At 39.6% G+C, this 19756-nt stretch overlaps 1 protein-coding gene across 2 annotated transcripts; it reads right to left on the bottom strand.

Annotated features, from left to right (window-relative positions):
* Positions 1-938: 938 nt before the first annotated feature.
* snap25a (synaptosome associated protein 25a) lies at positions 939-19043 on the bottom strand. Of its 2 annotated transcripts, none has more exons than XM_053337277.1 (7): positions 18972-19043; positions 16402-16443; positions 11340-11388; positions 7971-8088; positions 2750-2869; positions 1436-1580; positions 939-1007 (listed from the first exon to the last, which is right to left on the bottom strand). In XM_053337277.1, the coding sequence occupies exons 1-7, from the start codon at positions 19041-19043 to the stop codon at positions 939-941; spliced, it is 615 nt and encodes a 204-aa protein (XP_053193252.1). The 2 variants fall into 2 exon arrangements, with proteins under 2 accessions (XP_053193252.1, XP_053193251.1); XM_053337276.1 differs by lacking the exon at positions 7971-8088 and adding an exon at positions 7564-7681.
* Positions 19044-19756: the final 713 nt, after the last annotated feature.

The raw sequence follows: 19756 nt of genomic DNA, 5'->3' as shown, positions 1-19756 counted from the left end.
TTTTGCATTATTTTACAACGAGATGGTCACAGTTGGTAAATATATCAAGACAGAAAGAGTGGCACTATTGCAAACTTGCAGGAGTATGGAACGATCAACTGTGTCCTAATACTGAGCATGCGTTTTGTCAATTTGCTACTGCCATGATATCATTTTTTATATATATTTTTCAGACAGGTTTTATTTATAAGACTAAAATCTACCATTTGTCATGCAGAGAACGCACAATTCACATCACTTGGAATGCAATGTCTAATACAGCTACAGAGAGTCTAGTTGCACATTGTCTAAACAGTAACTCAGTATGATTGCGATGAAGGAAAATGTACCAACGACTGCCTTTTGATTGTAAGTGCTCTTTGTAAATCCTGTTCATTTATACCGTCACTTAGTAAAATCATTACTCATGTTTTTCCATCCGTCCTCTCCATTTTGTCGTGACAACACCAAAATAAGGAGCATGACAGTAGCCTAAATGGAATGACACAGTTTTACTAAGACGATACTGAGATACTGAAAAGGAAAAAGAATAAAAACAAACAGCTTGTATAGCATTCCTATTATATACTTGTCATCCAGAGCAGTGTACTTGTCTATATATATATATTATATATGATATTTAATAATATATGATATATATATATATATTGATAAAGAGAATAAAAACTTCACATGTGAGCTAGAGAGCCATCAAGTCAGCACTATATACAACCTTTGGAAAGAATGATATACGGAGTATAAGAAATCATCTTTTTACGAGGACAATCATTTTGAAAAAGCTCGACAGACGACACACAGAACAACATTTACAATGGGGAGGGGAGGTGATATGTGCATGTGTGCAAACCTAGAAGGTCAATACCATGATGAAAGCATGTCAGCGCCTGTCGATGTGCGGCGCAGGACACCGGGACGATCAAGCTCTGGGATTAGGGCGTTTAGCCACTGCCCAGCATCTTTGTGGCGCGCTGGTTGGCCTCGTCAATCCTGGTCTTGTTGGAATCGGCCTGAGTGAAGGAAAAAGGGAGAAAGAGAGAGGAGGAGAATATAAGTTTGCTTGTATCGGCTGGTATTTTAAACTGAGTTGACCAAAATAGTTTTATAGTGTCAGATACAATGTGCTACTCTCTTGTGTCAGCTTCCAAAATTAATGCAGTCTGAAAGGTTAGATAAGATAATTGTGTGTGGAAACTTTTGTCTTAACCGGACCATTATTAAAATAAATCTTAATATATCTTACATATCTTAAAAATACGTAATAATTACTAGTAAAATAATCTGAAAAACAATAAAAAATTAGGGGAAATTTTCAGGCTTATTATCTTTTATGCACAAAACGCAACGTGACTTGATTAAATATAACTTTGTTCATGTGCATAATGTACAATAAATATTAAAAAGTTCAAATGTTGTGAAATCTAGATCTTGTGTGTACCTTCTCCATGATCCTGTCGATCTGGCGATTCTGGGTGTCGATCTCGTTGCCCATGTCCAGGGCCATGTGGCGCAAGTTACCGATGATGCCTCCCACCTGCTCCAGGTTCTCATCCATCTCATTTTCCCGGGCATCGTCTGTTACCCTAAACACACACATAGGGCAGGGGGGGGGGGGGGGGGCAGATGTAAATATTGTGCCTGTATCTGCATTAACACCAGGCCACACACACCACACAAACTGCCACGCTGACCTCCCTGCTGTGGCGTTTTCATCCATATTTCCCCTCTGATCCTTTCCTTGTCTCTAGAGAGCAGAGTCCTGACCTCAGACCAGACATCTGGACACTAAGAGGATACTGTGCTTCTATTTTACGGCTGTATTCTTAATGCTCATACTTTTGTTTATAATGCCTCTATCACAGTTTACAAATTTAAAAGATCTATTTAAAACCTTAATTTGAGGGGGTGGGGGGGTGGAATGAGAAATACCACAACACATTGCATTAGCACAAATACCTTACTATGTAGTCATTAGAAAGAATATGAATTGAGATAAAACCCATTTACATATTACAGAGTTTCAATATGAATCAGTGATCTATGTGAATAAAAAATATATAAACTATGATCTCTAGTCAGTAAATACAAAATATTGCTTATATGTTGTATATAATTCAAACTACTTCTTTCTTTTATGGTTCTTTATTCCTGTAGACGTTCTTACGGTTAAAGCACAATGATGTCTGAGACGAGACAGACTTATGTAAGACCTAACGATGTGGGTAAACCTCTTTTCGTGACACTAGTTAAATGGTGGTTAGCTGGATTCAATCTTTACTCTGCACAACAGCAGTGCAGTGCAACTATCAGGAAGCTCACGTCACCATCCAACTGGTTTTATGTCATAAAAGCAATTTAACTTAAATATGAAATGATGAAAAAAACTTTAGCAGCTTATAGAGTAAGAGTTCAGTTAGAGTAGGAACATAGATGTGCAGTATTAAGACAGAGAAATAAGAGGTGGGAGAATTAATTAATCTCTTGATCTCCCTTTTGCTCCTTGTCATTTTTAATTTCAATGTTTTCCGCTGTTCTTTGCACTAATGTACGTTGGCTGTTTTTGACCTCCAGAGGATTTTCTACAAATGTATAATATAACTCTCAGTAAGACGGTGAATAAGTATATTTCCCAAGCTACTGAAACTTTTTGTCTAATCATTCTCTACCTCATTACTTCTCTCTTTTCCTTCCCTAATTTGTCAATTTGAAGCATTAGGTGTTTCGATGCATAAAACTCGACCTCCTCCCTTACCTGCGAATGAAGCCTCCGCTGATGGCCATCTGTTCGCGCTCGTCCACGACACGGGCGGGCTGGCTGGCCACCACCCCATCCTGATTGTTCCCCCAGGCCTTGCTGGCTCCGCTCTTCATCCTGGCCGCCGGCAGGGACGGGGAGGATGAAGGAGGGACAGTTACTCAACAGTTTTGACAGATCGCTTCATCATTTACCTCAACCAGGCTGGCTTCCCATTAGTCAAATCTACAACGAGAGCCTTGGATTTGAGGCACTGCAACAGCATGTACAGTATATGTTTATATATCAGTATGTAGCGTGATCAGCTGACAGAAAGGTGTTATTTGGTTTCATGCATCCAGCACATAAATATATGAGTAACAGTGGGGACTAGACTAAGTCAAGCAAAGCATAGCAGGCATGGACTGGTAGGTAGATACAGGATCATTCTGTTATAGCACAATAGTAATGTGTGTGATGTTATATCTTGTAGGTATATAACATACTACTCAGAATCAGGCAAGTCTTGTATTCTAAGTCAAATCTGTCTGTTTTGTTTTATGTAGACATGCACTTCAATAGCTACATTTTGGATAATTTGTTTAACCATCCTATTGGCACTTCTGTGTTGTTGTAAGGATAAACCCACCCCACTCCCACAGTTGAATGTCCCAGTGTGACAGAAAACAGAGAAGAGACAAGCTTTTGGCAGACAAACAACACAGAGTGTACAGGACTGTCACATCGTTAGGAGGGACGACAATTAATGTGGAGAACAAACTGCGAAACGACAAAAGGAAACAAAACAAAGCAAGAAATTGGAGGAAGTCAGCAGAGAATAACACCATAGTTAACTATTCCTGGTCCTGACACCCTCCCCTAACCCCCACTTTGTGTTTTTTTAAAAAGGTCACTGCTTTTCTGAACAAGCTGGGATGTCAGGTAGCGGTGCGGCAGAGGAGTGAAGAGTGGAATCAGGATTTAACACTAACACATCCCTGGGTTTCATCCGAATCTGCTTCACTCTCAATAAGGAGAAAGTGTACTGATAAATACAGCTGCGCTAACACGATATGCAATCACAGCTCTGCTGCGTGGCTTTGTAAATGTCACCTCAGTCTGCCTGTCAAACTTCACACCGACAGATTCAGCATCTGTTTTGGCACAAAAGAGTCAGGGACAGAGGGGAAGGTAACAGATAGAGGTTCATTTGTATTTAGTAAGTTAGTTTTAGTCATTTTAAGGCACTTGTGATGACTCTCATATCACTTTAAAACTGATGTTTCTGAGTTGTTCATTTCAACATACTTTCCCTCCATCCATTTAAAAATATTTAGTCAGTTCTTTTAGCCTCAGTTGCTGGGTTTTGGTTTACATTGCAGTGCTGTGTGGATATATTCTAGCTGTATCAGGCCTGGCGATAGCTCAGCCTCCCACACAGCTTTTATTAATAGAAATGGACTGAGGCGAGGCTTCGCTTAGCTCCCTGTCCCTGCTGACACACATCAGTGTGGTAAACACACATGCTTCCCCCTTGTCTGAGTCCTTCACATTTGTATTTCATTTTCGCCTGTCTATATTCGTTTTATTTCCTTTCTTTCTTTCTCTCCTCTCCTTTCCTCTCCTCTCCTCTGACATCACTTTCCTTCCATTTGATATCCAGTTTTGTTCCCCTTTGCAATTTGCCACTCTGCAGTCTCAGAATGGATGTAATGCACTGCTCTAATCAGCTTTGCTGTCATTGAACTGAGATGATCTGATTCGATCATATGAGTAGTGCGGGTCCTGGGGTAAAAGTGAACTCCTATCGAATTCATTCCCTGAGTGACCTGCAAGTTGAGCTGTCTACCAATAAGTTAACAGTGGCATGTAGACAACCAGAATCCTAAGGCATTGAGCATCAAAAAAATCAGCAGTCAGCTTATTCTGATAGACAGCTGGTTTGCTGAGGGGATTGAGAGATAAAATTAGAAGCACGTATGATAGAATAAACCCCCCTTTTTTGAGTAGGAGGGGGAAAAATCCAACACAATAATGTTTCTTTCGTCTTTCTAGCATCCATCTATTTGTGCATTTAGTTTGAGTCAACTTCCCAGCAGGCTATCATGCCACGATCTGATATGGCTGACCTACATGTGAGCGAGTTCCCCGCGGGAGAGGCAGCATAGCGAACAGTAGTGCTGAACAGCCAGTGCAGGATAAAAGCTAGATTAACACAGCGCTCTGCAGGAGAGGTGGTGCTGCAGAGGAACTGCAGCAGAACCAGAGGGGAATACGAGGCAGCAGTGAGCTGTATCACCACACTGAGCCATGTAGAGACAAGGGTACCACACAGTACATGCGCAGTGGCATGATGTACCCTTTGTACAGAAGAAACATGACTACATCCCTGAAAATGTCTCACTGCGCATGTGTCCTAACCTAGTTTCCAGCTCCTATCTCCTGTTTTTCTCTTTTGCTTTGAAAGTGTCACACTGTCATTTTTGCCTCCCTGTGATATGTTTACTGTCTTTCTTCTTATACTTGACAGTTTGGTCACATAGCACTCCTTATTCTTCCTTTTTTCTTTCTTTTTCATACCTTTAGGACTTCAATTAACATGTTTCGTAAATACAAAATCACCAAAAATATGTATTTTATCATCCTAACAATGACATATACAACACATTGTTGTTGTGCTGTTTTTACAGTGAAAAATGTGAATGTATATCTTAGACATTTTGACAAGATATAATAATGCTAAATCCATTTTATGATCTCTTTTAAAAATATCTGTTTTAGGCTGAATTAGGTTTCCCTCTTTGGCCAACACTTTTCTTTCCTCCCGGCTTTGTACCGCTCAGAATGAAAGAAACATCACCATCATCATTATTATCATCATCACCATCAACATCATCAACATCACCTTCATTGTTAATATCAGCATCATCATGTGTAGCATTGCTGTTATTATGACTTGCACTGTCATGCATGCATGAGCATTCAAAGGGTCATGCTCGCCAGTCATTCCATGTTATTGGCGCTTGGTGGTTTCAAAAATGGTGGTGGGGAAGGGGGGGGGGTGTTCAGGGGGAAACAGAAAGGTCTCGTTTCCTGCAAAAAGGTGAGGATCTACTGGATGTTAGAGCGGTGTGGTGGAGGTAGAGATCATGCAGATGAGGAGAAGTGTCAAACAGTCCTGGACCAGGCTGACCAAAGGCATTTTGGGACCAAGATCACTGGATTTCCAGCTGGAGTCAACGCAATGAGATGATCTGAGTGCCAAGATGCTTCGGGAGCCTTAGCCCTGCTCTTTTAGTCTTTAGTTGAACCTAGGTGGGTTTACAGTTGGGAAGGCCATAAGTCATTGTGATACCACTGTAGAAGTCCAAACATCCTACATCAATAGTGAAAATAGAATTCCTCTTGAGGAGGAATCAGTAGAAATGTTACAAGTGGGACTTCTACAGTGGCTACACCTGCATGTAGATGACTCCCATTATAAAGGTGTTTGGAGAAGTGGAAGCTTATAGTATAGGGCACTTGGAGAAGAGCACTTGGTATAAGGGTGTTAAGAGAGGCACTTATTGATGAACCCTAGCCTTGGCTGAGTGGAGGAGAGATTATGTTGAGGACTGGACTTTTTGAGCTCGTCTTTACAGGATTTTGGTTCTCAGCTGTTTGTTTGCACATATGTGGTTTGACTGTGCATAGGTAGCAGGAAAGACATGGAAAAGTTTAGGTAGTAAGTGTAATGACACAGTTTGTGAGCTAAAAGTATTTGTGCTACTTCTCAGAAGCCAATCAGGTAGCGATGGCTTAGACTGATGCACTATGGGATGCTCGCCAGTCATGGAGATACTGTATGTCTGGAGGTCACAAGAATGCAAGGCTGCTGCATGTGCCCGCAATAATCCAAGTATATGTCTGTATATGTAGTCTGAATATGCATTAAAGTTTAACTGAAATTAAATCAATACAGTACAATATAGTATACATATATCATTGTTGTATGTTGCAAAATAGAACAAATCAAATAAAAAGCTATTCTTTGACAACACTGCTACAAAAGTGTTCTCAAGAGGGCTTGAAGTTTTGGCTCCAACCATCATTGTCAGAGCTTGTAATTTGGTATAAGATCTCTGCAACAGATTTTTGTAGCTGTTGCTTACCCCCTATCTAGGAGGTGGGCACTTATGTGACAGGTTGGTCATTTGCCACATTTGGACTCCTTCTATAATGCAAGACAAAAGCACTACTGAGTGTGTGGGACTCTGTGTGAGCTCGATGACTCAGCAGGAGAACAAAAAGTAATGCATTGTGGGAATTATGGCAAGCTAGAAACCAGCGTTCAGTTTATAAAAGGAACGTTCTAACTTTCACTTTCTGAGAGGAATATAAATTTTACATCACCATGGCTCCTAACAAATAGTACATGTTATTAAGGGACAGATCAATTAAATCATTGTGGGTACATAACCAGGGCTTTTGGTGCTTGTTGAAGGAGAAAATGGAGGAAAAAGAGATCTCTTGTATCAGCATTCATAGGCTATGATGTCTTACAGTAATGCAGTTAAAATTTCAGTTCGACTTTAAGTGTGTGTGTGTGTGTGTGTGTGTGTGTGTGTGCATGTGTGTTAGGGGATTCATTTTAAAGCACATCACGGCCTCCTGTGTGCACCTCGTATGCATGTGAAAGGGTCTGAATCAGTGTTTATTTGGAGCAGGAGCAGAGCGGACTATTGGCTGATGGCCATCATGATGTCACTTCTACCTCGGTTAATTTGTTTTCTTTCAAATATTTATTCTATTTTTTTTAATGGCAGGCAGGCAGGCAGGCAAGCAGCACCTACTTGTTACATGGACAGGAGCAAAGACCACAGAATTTCCCTAGATCGTTCAAATTCTTTTCTGCATCCTTCATGTCCTTATTGATTTGGTCCATTCCCTCCTCGATGCGCTCCAGTTGCTCTGATTAAACACAAGTCATTTATCCCCCACAGAACGAAGCACGTGAAGAGAGAGAGAGAGAGAGAGAGAGAGTGAGAGAGAGAGAGAGAGAGAGAGAGAGAGAGAGAGGGAGAGAGAGGGAGGAAGAGGAGAGGAAGAGAGAGATAAAGAGAGGACAAAGGAGAGAAGACAACAACTTCAGACACTCACTGTGACGAAAGAAATTAAAACAAAAAAGAAAAACAAAAGAGGAAAAACTGGACGCCACCACATATGTAAAGAACCTTTGGGGCACATTGTCAGTACCTACTTGTTACATGGACATATGAAAAGCCCACAGCATTTCCCTAAATCTTTTAAATTTTTCTCGGCTTCCTTCATGTCTTGGTTGATATGGTTCATGCCATCTTCAACACGATCGAGTTGCTCTGGTCAGGACAAAGGGATGACAGTAGTGGAATGAATTTCATAGACTGATTGACAGAAATATGAGTAATGATGAGCAGCAACTGATCAAATGGGTGTATGTGCTATTGTGTGTGTGTTAGCCTGAGATATTAAAACTGAACTAGGTTTATATTGAGCCTATTGATTTGGTGGGAAAAATAGGATAATGTGCACCTACTGAATCTTTGGCCAGAGAATGATATAAAAAGCACAAAAACTCAAATAATAACATAGAATATAATTTCAGGATATACTCTATACTATAGGGAGTTCAGTAGAAAGATGTTAAAGGATCAGTTTGACCTTTTGACAAATACACTCATTTGCTTACTTGCAGAGAGTTAGATGAGAGTATTGATGCCTCTCTCATGTTTGTGGGGTAAACATGAAGCTACAGTAAGCAGCTACTTAGCTTAGCATAAAAACTGGAAAAAGGGAGAGAATGGTTGAGTCCAAACAAAAGCTCCCTACCAGCACCTCTGAAGCTTTTGTTATAGCTAAAAAAACAAAGTACAAAAATGGCAAGTTGTGGTTTTAGAGTTAAAAAGCTAGATATAATATGGTAATACTTTAGAGGTGTTGGTAGGCATATTTTGTTACCTTTGGACACATCCAGGCTAGCTGTTTCCAGTCTTCATGCTAAACTAACCTAACTATCTGCTTGCTGTAGCTTCATCTTTACCATACAGGCATAACAGTGGCATCAAATTTCTCATTTAACTAGTGTCAAGACAGCAAATATGCATTTTTCTCAAAATGTTGAATTATTCCTTTAACTGTCCTTTGAAATGTGTGCTACCTGTCAAAGTCAGTGAATGAGAGAGAGTAGAAACTGCTCCCTTGGAGTTCAAATCCTTGCAACTGTGTTCAGAGGAAATATTTTTATATTCCATCAGTCCAAAGGAAAGAAAATAATCTCCCTTGAGAGCTGTTTTTAATGTGGCATCCTGCAACACACTGACAGGTCTTTTGAAAACTTTCCTGGTCTACAAATGGTAAGAATTAGGCTGAGCTGAAGCTGCTAATTTTTTCTGTTCATACTCTCATCTAATATAAGACAAAATGTGTCCTTGTAAGCTAATTTAACACTGTGTTATATTAAATGTGTTTTGGTCTGACCGGGCCTGAATCATGAAAGTTACTATTTCATTCAGATACATAGCTGTTATGGGCTTACCTTTAATAAGGCTCTCTTTTTCAAATACCTTTTACAGTGATCAACATTTCTGTCACAATGTAATGACTAAAACCGGCTCTCTAACCTCTAAACTCTCTAACCAAAAACAGCCTGTGTTGCTTTGTCTGGGCTTTGCAAACATTAAGGTAACAGAAAGGATTTTTAAGTATGATTGGATTCTGGTTTATAGGTGGCGGGGACTTTTGTCATGCTGATGTGGTGGATGGTGGGTTGGTGGCTTTCTTTCACAGCAACAAAGAATTTCCATACGGACTGTGATCAAAGGAAATACGGTTCAGGCAGCGTGTGAAAGGGTGAGGCACAGTTAAATATGGAGCGGATTCAGAAACTAGTTCATTGACGTGTTCAGATTTGTAAAATCCCAGGTTGGCATGCATTTATGTAAATATATTCAACAGAGAAAAGATCCTTTTTCAGTCAATCAGTCAGTGTTATTAGAGTTAAGTAGAGCAACAGCATGTTTCATTCATTAAAGAGAAATTGTCAAAAAATGGTCAATTTAAGGTTTTATATCTTATGTCACCAAAATCAAACAGCTACACACTTAAATAAATGTCTCCAGTATCAAGTGCTCTAGAGCTTCAGGCTTTACTGCCTGCAGAAAAGTCAATAATCAAGGGTCAGAGGTCAGCTCAGGCTTACAGTCGCCTGTATCTCCAGTCAGCCGTTGCAATTGGTTTTGAAGTAGTTATCCTAAGGGTGCAGAATAGTGCTGTGAACACAATGGATGAAGGGGATAAATGGATAGCCAGAGGAGGGATACAGCCTTGGTCTCTCTGAGTGTTGGCGCAATTAAGGCACTGTTACACAATTGGTGAATTGATATATGATCCTTCCAGCTAATGGGAGAGCTGAGGGCCAGTGTCCTCCCCAGAGCCAAATGCTCATAGTTTCATATCGCCAATATTTAATGTTTGATGTTGCACACTGTAAACCATGTGTTGCATATATTGGCTTACTCAGTGACAAGTGCAAATGCAACCAGGGATTTTACAAAGCAGTATACAGGGTTGATTGAGAAGTGATTGAATATTTTGTCATTACCAGCTAAATCGATCGTTTTCCCTGATCTACCTCTTGCATTTTTACACCTGTGGACCAGCAGCAGTTGGCAGGGGCCTGTTCAGGTGTTCTCAGACATGTTTTGGACCTGCAGTAAAATTTACAGGATGAGGCCAGAGAAAAGTTGTCCAAATTACAAATTACAGACCAAAATCATCCAAAAAGGCATATTGTTAGAGTAGTGGCATTTCTGCTGCCATTTATTTATTTATAAGACTCGTTAGCTGCAAATGATGTGTTCAAATGTGAAATCTGTTGGTGCTGAATTCAAGGTTACTAAGTCCAAAGCATCCAAACTGTTAATAGAGATGATTACTGCACAAACAGATTCAAGTTCAGACAAGAAATCACCCTGCCACCTGCCGCCAAACAAGTTAACACGACTGGATTCTGGACAAGAAATCATTTATCTTGATGTTGAGCTGCAGGGTTTTGGCACTGCAGGAGCTGGCTTAATTATCCTCCACTGGATCTGTTAATGTTTTGGCACTTTCAAGATTTCCTTTCGCTGTCTTTGTCGGCTAATGAAAATAAAATGAAAATACAATTAAAAAAAAGACGCTGGCAAATAAAAAGCAGTTAGGCAAATCAAAAGAAAAATGTTAGCAAAAGGAAACAAAGGTTAAAAGGAGGCTGAAAGTAAGAAAAGAAAAAAATCCTCCACAGTTAAATTGGCACCCTTGACCAAAAGCAATTCAAATAAATCATGCTTTAAATAAAAACCTGAGGAAATATTCATTTAAAAAAAGAAATCAGGACAAAAAATGAATTAGTTTTGGAAAAATGCATTTCAAAGAAAACAAGCAACTGCATATGAAACAATCCATCCATTCATAAGTGTTTTGATACCATAAGTTATACATTTATACTAAACATATAATCATAAGACCAGAGTTTGACTGTTAATTGCTTAGTTACTAATATGTATGTTGTCAATGAGTAAACTCGCCATCTCCTCTCGCGTAGACTTACCTCCCTGCTCGTCCAACATAACCAAAGTCCTGATGCCGGCATCTTTGCTCTACTCCCCGAAGACAGGCAGGTAGCAAGGTGGGGTGAGGGAGAGAGGAAAAATAAAAATGAAATAGAGGTCAGTAATGAGGCTATAACACCATAGAGAATTAGCGGCTACCGAAACATACTGTATGTGCCGCCATAAGCAATTTCCACATTACCCTTTCCACTTTTCATCACTTTTCCTTTCCCTCTTTTATTTGTGCAGAGGTGGAAAAGTATTATTATTTCTTCCCTGCTCTTTCTCTCCTCTCTACATTCTTTGTTATTAAAATTCTTCTACAGAAATAAAACACAAACCCCGAAGACATCTAAACTCCCAGCTAGCAACATTCGTAATAGAGGAGTTACTGTATACATGATACACACATATATATGATTGAAGGAATACTTGACATCAATCTTAATATTATCATAGTATTGCTATTTTGTACTGTCCTTTGATGCTTTGGTAACACTGTTCATGCCAATAAAGCCCACTGACTTGAGTTGAATTATTAGATGTGTCTATATTCTTGTATGTAGGAGACACTGAGCTCATTTTAGCATAAAGACTACAAGTAGGACGAAACATATAACATGGCCCCTGCTGTAAGTAGAGAGGCTAAAAGAAGAAGCTAAATGACTGAGTATATCAATTGGCCAATACAAAAAGGAAAAGCAACGAGGAAGTGCAAATAAGAAAGGAAGTGGCCCTTTTAAATGCCTGATTAAAAGCTGTATTTCAGTTATATATTATATATTCTTCTTTTTAAACTCCATTTACAAATTCCATTATTTATTTAGGAATCCATTCATATATTTTAAAATAATATACTTATTATTTCATGTTGTTTTTTGTGAATTATTTTTCCTCCTTCACTCTATTTTTTATTTATTCTTTTTATTTAATGTTTATTGATTCCTTTTTTTATTATTCTACAATTACTTAGAAGTTAATTAAATGTCTTACTGCTATGTCTGTGACACTTGTGGTCCTCCATACCCATGAAGGAACACGTTAAAATCTTTTGCTCCCCCCATCATCAGCACGTAGGCTGGTATTGATTAGAGGGGGCAAAGGTCATGTGGCCATTACACCTTAAGCAGGAAACATGAAAATGGCCCCCAGGAGATTAACAATAATAACGCTGACAGCAATGGAGAGTTCTCATTAAAATGAGGCCCCTGCCATTGGATTTCCCTTGTATGACGCAATTAATTAAAGGATCCCAACACCTCCTCCATCTAAGAGTCGGTCTTCATCGGCAGTTGTGAGACCACTGGACCATTTAATAGTATTGCTTGTAACCTGAGAGGAGGACATGTTCTCTTTCCTCCCCAAATTTAAAATTTAGATTCTCTGCTGGTTTTCATTCAACTTTTAGATTTTTATTTTCATTCCTCTCCAACCGTGAAACATCTGAACACCTGAGCCTGCATGAGCATTCATCACTAAACCTATTATTCACTGATAGGCTGGGTTGGCTGCAGGTTTAGATGCTGGAGTGTGTGAGGAGGTAGAAGATGGTGTCACTTGCTTATGCACAACTCCTCTTCCTCCTCTGTACCACCGCACTAAGATGTAGCACCTGGCTCGGCCTGATAGGCATAAATAAGATTATAATGTGTTGATGTATTCACGCACAAACACATGTACTGTAGTGTGAACAAATGCACACCAACACACATATAGCCTCATCAGCACCTGCCGTTTGAGAGGCGAGAGGGGACCTATAAGTAAATTCTGGTAAATTGTAATTCATGCATGCCTTCATCCAGGAGGAATCCCAAAGTAGTTGAAATGGACCCCTGGGGAAATTCCAAGGAATAATCAACCATGATCCCATACAAGATTTACACATTTTAGCATTATGTCCAGATGGGCTGCAACATTTTCATACATGTCAAATGATGGATTTTGCTTTAGATCGGACATTGTGGTTAAAAGTTCAAGGTTTGAATTTAGTGTGCTGCATCTTAAATGAGTCCTTCAGTGTTAGTAACATTTAGTTTCATTTTCCAGATTGGAAACTGACCTATCAGATGAGTTCATTTAGTGCTTTTAGGAGGAGAATATATCTTAAATATTCCCTGCTTTGTAGGAAAGAGCACAACTCGACAGTCAGTTATTTAGTTAGCCTTGTTTCTAAGAGCTTTGTAGTGAAGAGCAAGCTTATGTGTTAGTGCTGTAACTAATCTGTGGGGGCAAAGTGTGATATAACCAAGCTACAGTAACTGGCTATTTACTGGAGTCAAACACTCTTTTACAGCTGAGTGGACTGACGTGACCATGTGGGCAGTAATCAATTCCACATAAGTGCCTCCAGTATAATCCATCTCAGTGAAAGCTTCATAGAACAAAGGTAATCATGGTGTGCAGTGATTTGAGAAAAAGGAGAATTTTATTCAATAAGAATCTGAAAATGTAAAAATTAAAATGATATCAAGTTTGGATTTGATATCAGAAATGCAAAATCTACAAATCTATATTTAGATGATTTCAACAACAATTCAACTCTCGCAATATTTCAGAGTGAGACTTCTCCTTGAGTGAGACTTGGTTTGACAGATTAACAAACAGACTGGATCCATGGAAACATCTCAATACTCAAGTCTGTAACAATGAAGAACCCAGATTCAATTTTTAGGAGGAATCATTTAAACTATGTCTTTCTTTTCCTCTATGTATTTTTCTCTCGCCACCATTTTGTCACCTTGTAACATTTGGCTATTGTTTCCAATCAAACTTTTTATCTATCCCCCACATGCAGAAAAGTACCTCAGTGCCCTTCTTGTATTTCTGACTGTCTATTAAATTTGAGGAGCTGTACACTGTATCCTCTTCCTCTCTGTGCCTCCTCCTCCTCCTCAGCCTGGCTCTCCTTCAGCCTTCAGCCCCTCCCTGCCTGCAGTACGGTCGTATAGGGTGGAGCCGCTCGGTGAGATATGTCGACTGATGATCAATATGACCTTGAGATCTGCAGTGGGGGAGCTTGTCAGATACCCCCTCCCCCCGCCCCCACAGCTGTTCTGTCCCTCTCCATTTACCCTCACCCTTTTTATTCCCTTCTTTTCTTCCATCTGCCTTTTGGTGTGTCACTTCTTGTTCTTTACTCTTGAATGTTACATGAGAAAATAACAATTGACGGTATCTGAGCATGTGTGTGTTCATTTCCTTTAATGTGACTATTCAAGACTCACTCAGTCCTGCCAGAAAGGACTGATGGATTCAAGCAGTTAAAGCAGAAAAAAACACTTGAGTCACACATACTTAAATAGGTTTTGATTTACACTGTGTTGAATTTCACCCGGTGATATCAGGATGACTGCATCATACGTGATCAAGCCATATTGTGCTTTAATAGTTTTATTCTCCACAATAACTATGTTTACACCCTTTATGAGTGGACTGCACAATCATACATACTTAAAACTAGAATTAAACAGGGCAATTGTAGAAGAATGCACAAGCAGCCAATCACAGCAGGCCTGTTATTTTGGAGCCCTGAAATGTGGTTAGACTTTTGAGGGGTCCATGTTAGCTTTTTGCCACTCTAGGTACAGCATAACCCCTTAGAAGCAGAGATATACTTTAAATTTTGCATTAAGGAGAAAATGCTGGTACTGTATAGCTTCTAGGTCCTACAGTGAGAGTATGCAGGCTAAACCCTGAAGGAAAATCAATCTAACAAATATTGTAGTAATAATAATCATGTTTTTTTTTTTTGGTATGATATCCAGCAGGAGAGAAGTGGAGGAAATAGTTCCACCTTCTGGGAAATACATTTATTTGCTGACTTGCCGAGTGCCGGATGAGGAGATCGATACCACTCTCATGTTCACCCATTAAGTATGAAGCTATGATCAGGAGATAGTTTGGTTAGCTGGAGACACTTCACTTCCTGTTAAACTACAACTTGTCATTTCTACACTTATAAATTAAGCAAAAAGAGTTGTTGTTTTTTTTTTTTACTTTGGACAAAGCCAGGCTAGCAGCTCCCTGCATCTTATCTTCATTTCAAGTGAACCTGACCAGCCGCTGACAAAATATCTAACAATTATTTTCTGGATTGTGAGAAATGAACTAGTCGGTCACTGATTTTAACAAAGTGTGAATCTAAATCACACAAGTCTTCATTCAGTTTCTTTGCATTCAGCCCTGTTCCTAGCCAGATACTTTAACACCAGATAGAAAATATTAAGAATAAATAAAGAATAATTCAGACCGAACTAACAATCTAATCTTTCTTTCTTGGAGAATAATAGTCCACCTCTGTTTTTCTACCTCCTCCTTCCAGATGACTTTAGTCCAACTATGTAAACCTAAGACTCAAGGAGCCTCTTACTGTCCTCTCTGTACCAAGACACATCATCTCTGTCCAGTAAGACTATCCCTCTGTCTTCCTCTGGCGTGCTTCATGTGTGTTCCTACATCGTCGTATCACACAGTTATTGTCAACTGTTAACTGACTGCACAGTGTTCTTTGTTGGAAACAGAGGATAATGGGGAACATTGTGTAAAAACTAGGTAATGTTTGTTCCCTTAAATTCAAAATTAAAATATTTATTCACTGCATAATGATGTGTGTGGGTACATTAATACAAATCATTATGTCAAATTAATCAATTAGAATGAATGTATGAATTATTTTGCAACTAAGGACTCAATTTTACTATTTGCTCCTTTTATTCACAAGTTTATAAAAAGACAGGAACAAAATTAAATAGTCTCATAGCTATAACATTCAAATAATAAACTATAAGAATTTAACAGGGTGCTGCATTTTTGTCTGTTCAGCAGTTAATTTAGAGATTATGCCCAAGAATAAATGCAATAAACTTTTATTTCAATCCTGCACAGAGAAGGATTGAAGGACCCAAAGTGTTTCTGAGTGATGATATTCTTCTAGTCTCACTACATTAACTTCTTTTTCTCACTGTGTCATATTTCATCTCAGATTTTATTACTATAATGGGTGAACTTTTACATCATCGAGGAGCCATAATTCAAAAATGTCATACTGTAGGTTTCTCTTACCTCTTCCACTAGCTGCAGCATACGACGGGTGCTCTCAAGCGACTGTGGAAACACACAAAAAAATACAATTAGTTTTCCATTTGAGATTACAGGGCAGATTCACAACAATAGGAACATTTTTTCATTATCTATTTGACACAAATGTTCTAAAACAGGATGTAACAAGAGGATGGCATAAATAATACATCGTGTTTGGTGTGTTTACACAAAGACAGGACAAGTGTTTGGTTATGTACACCAGTCTAAAATGTGGACACACCCTCCCATTCATTTGTAAGTGTGTCCAAACTTTTGACTGGTACTGTATGTTCATTGAATTAAGTATAAGCGAGCATGTATCACAGTCAATTTGAACAATCAGCGGGACACAAAAGGGATCAATATCTGACGTTTATCGACATGAACCCAACATGAACTCACACCGTCTGCACTGTGAGTTGTAATTACGCCCGACCTTATGTTGGGAGTTTTTGAACGTAGCAATAACAGTGACCGATATCTGAGAGGTTTATTTTGACACTGTGAATCAAACGAGTGCCTACTGACTAAGATTTGTATTTGGGATTATTATCGAAAGCTAAATTGCTTTTGAGATCTAGCAATTTCCTCAAGAATACAGCAGCTTTGTGAATAAAAATAACTACATGCTTTAATCCCCTCTCTCTATCCCTTTTTTTTTGCCTGACTGTTGGATGTCTATTATTAGCCTGGGTGGTGATAGATATGTAGCTGCACGTTCCAATTCCCTCTCTAAGAAGCGTGAGGCTGCAGAGCACAGCCTGCTAGCCACAGCCACTCGGCAGGGACGGCGCTCTGTGATATCTCGTCCTTCTTACAATGACACAGCTTCGGCTTGCTGTGCTTGCTGTGAGCAAGGCTGATCCCCTGGAGCGGGTGAGGGTTGAAGAGGGGGGTTGGGTAAAGAAGGATGGAAGGATGGAAGGATGGGATGAGGGGTTTGGAGCACAGCCTCGATTTGAGTGGCCTTCTTTTTTTTTAAGGTTTTCTAAGGTAGCCAGTTCTTTTTCTCCTCGTTTGCCTCTTCACCCTCTTCACTCACATCTTTCATTTTTACCCGTTTTTCTTTTTTTTTCACCTTTGTCTTTCTCTTCTGATCTGGAGTCAAGGGACAATAATTCCTTTGCACTGACATTTCGTGTTTATTTGATGTGCAATGGCCTCTACATGAGCTGTTGTTCTCTGTGGATCTGAGAGGATCATGTAAATCGGTGCATGGGAGGCCAAAATTGGTATTCTAATGCCGCCATTTTGTGCATGCCCTATGTTCAGACGTGTGCGTGTGAGTTTGTGAGTGTATGTGTGTGTGTTTAATATTCTGCTCATCTGTGCCAGTGTGAGTCATATGTGAAACTGGAGGCGCTGATATGCTTTGGGCCATGACTGAGGTTTTCTCTGTTCCTCACTCTGACTACTGATGACACACAGATGCACACACACACACACACAAATACACACACACAAGCACACAGATGAAGTCCACAGTCCAGACAGTGAGTGTGCACGCTCGTGTCACGTGCACTCACACATCAAGACGTGACCCTGCAGTGCTATGTAAATTCAAGTGCAGGTGGACTCTTTGATCACCTGCACTCACACACAAACACACACACACACACATACACACGCAAACATGTAGACAGCCACAGCCCAAAGCAATTTCTATTATTAAACATGTCAGAAAACATCATTTATATTGTTAGATTGCTCAAAGGTAAATGAGGCTTTGGTTTCAATAAAAATAGCTTTTATGTTCTAAAAATGTATGAAAACTGGGTGTGTTTTATTACAAACAGTTGATATTACGTGTGTAACGTACACAAAATTCACGGTTCGGTATGTGTCCTGGTTGTGGGTTATGGGTTATGGTTATGTCACGGTTCAGTATGATTTCAGTACAGCAGAGAAATTAACATTTGTGTCTGTCATTTTGACAAATGTAAACATCCAACAATGACTTACTGGCCAAAACTATTACTGAAACAGTTTAGTTGTGCTGCAGTGGAAAAGGAAAACAAGCTTTCTGTCTCTGCAGGGAATCAGGACATCTGCTGACAGCTGTTATATTCTGATTTACTGTATATAAAGTACTAGCTCCAACTCCAGCAGTTACAACAGTAACATGCTGCTCTAACACTGATGCTTCACTATTAATCATCTAATGATGTCAAATATAATAATATAAAAATATATGGAAAAACTGAAAGTATTGAAGCTGCCTTATTTAAGCTGGAGTTTGCCTCTTCTTTGTGTGTTTGATGTATCTGTGTTTTATTTCTACTTAAACTGTAACTGGTGTGTTTTCTTGGCCGAATGTGACAAACACACGTACCATTACTCCCCTAGATGACATTATATGCATTATATGTTTGCCCTTCAAGACTTTTAGGAGCTGCTACTTGTCACACATGTCTCTGTCATGTCTCTGTGCTTCTTATTTGTATGCTTATGAGTCTTTGTATGTCTGCTCCCTGTGAGTTCCTATGTGTAATTGCATGGGAGACATCATGTCTGTGCACCATCAAAAGCCAAAGCGAGCGTGCTGTTCTCACCTCATCGGCCAGCTGGTCGGCGCGTTGCTGCATGTCTGACAGCTCATTGCGCATGTCCGCGTCATCTGCCATGGCTGCTGGATGTGGGGGGTGGAGAAGGTCTCCAACAGGGAAAAGTAAATCCTAGTAGGAATCCGGGGAGGGCTGGAAGAGAGACAAAACATATGTATATTTTTAAAAAATAGGTTTCAGGACAGACTGCTGGATGCTGCAGTGCAAATACCTGAGCCCGAGTAGCTTCAAAAATTACGGCGCTGTAATCGTGGGAGTACCTTTACCCTGATATGCACCAGAGATCACAAACCCACAACATCTTACATGCGGTTCCCTCTACACCTCTCTGAGCTCTCTGAACAGTTGTTACCAGTAAATGGAGGATTAGAAACAAGCATCAGTAGCAGGAATCTAACGTATGCCAAGGAATGTCAGGCTCACACAGACCGATGTTGACCAGAAGTTTAAAGGATTAGCCACAAAGAGAACACGCATGTTATGAACGCTTACTCACATTTACTAATTGGCTTATGACTTACACTAGACTAACTGAGACTAATCGTTTAAATTCCTGTTTATTTATTTTAATTTAAACATATCCATCGTCAAGCATGCGTCCTGTCAAGATGCCCTTGAGCAAGGTGATACGCTCCTCCCTCCCTACACTTGGCATCAATTTACTCTGGATAAGCACAGCAGCCAAAAGTCCAAAGTACAAGATGTAAAATGCCCTCCAGATGGGGTTGAAAAGAAAATTGACAGAACAAAAGAGCATGGCATGCAACAAAAGG

This window comes from Scomber japonicus, chromosome 17 (assembly GCF_027409825.1).
Source record: "Scomber japonicus isolate fScoJap1 chromosome 17, fScoJap1.pri, whole genome shotgun sequence".
Taxonomy (NCBI): Eukaryota; Metazoa; Chordata; class Actinopteri; order Scombriformes; family Scombridae; genus Scomber; species Scomber japonicus.
Note: the sequence above shows the minus strand (reverse complement) of the source record. Positions and strands in the feature narration are given on the sequence as shown.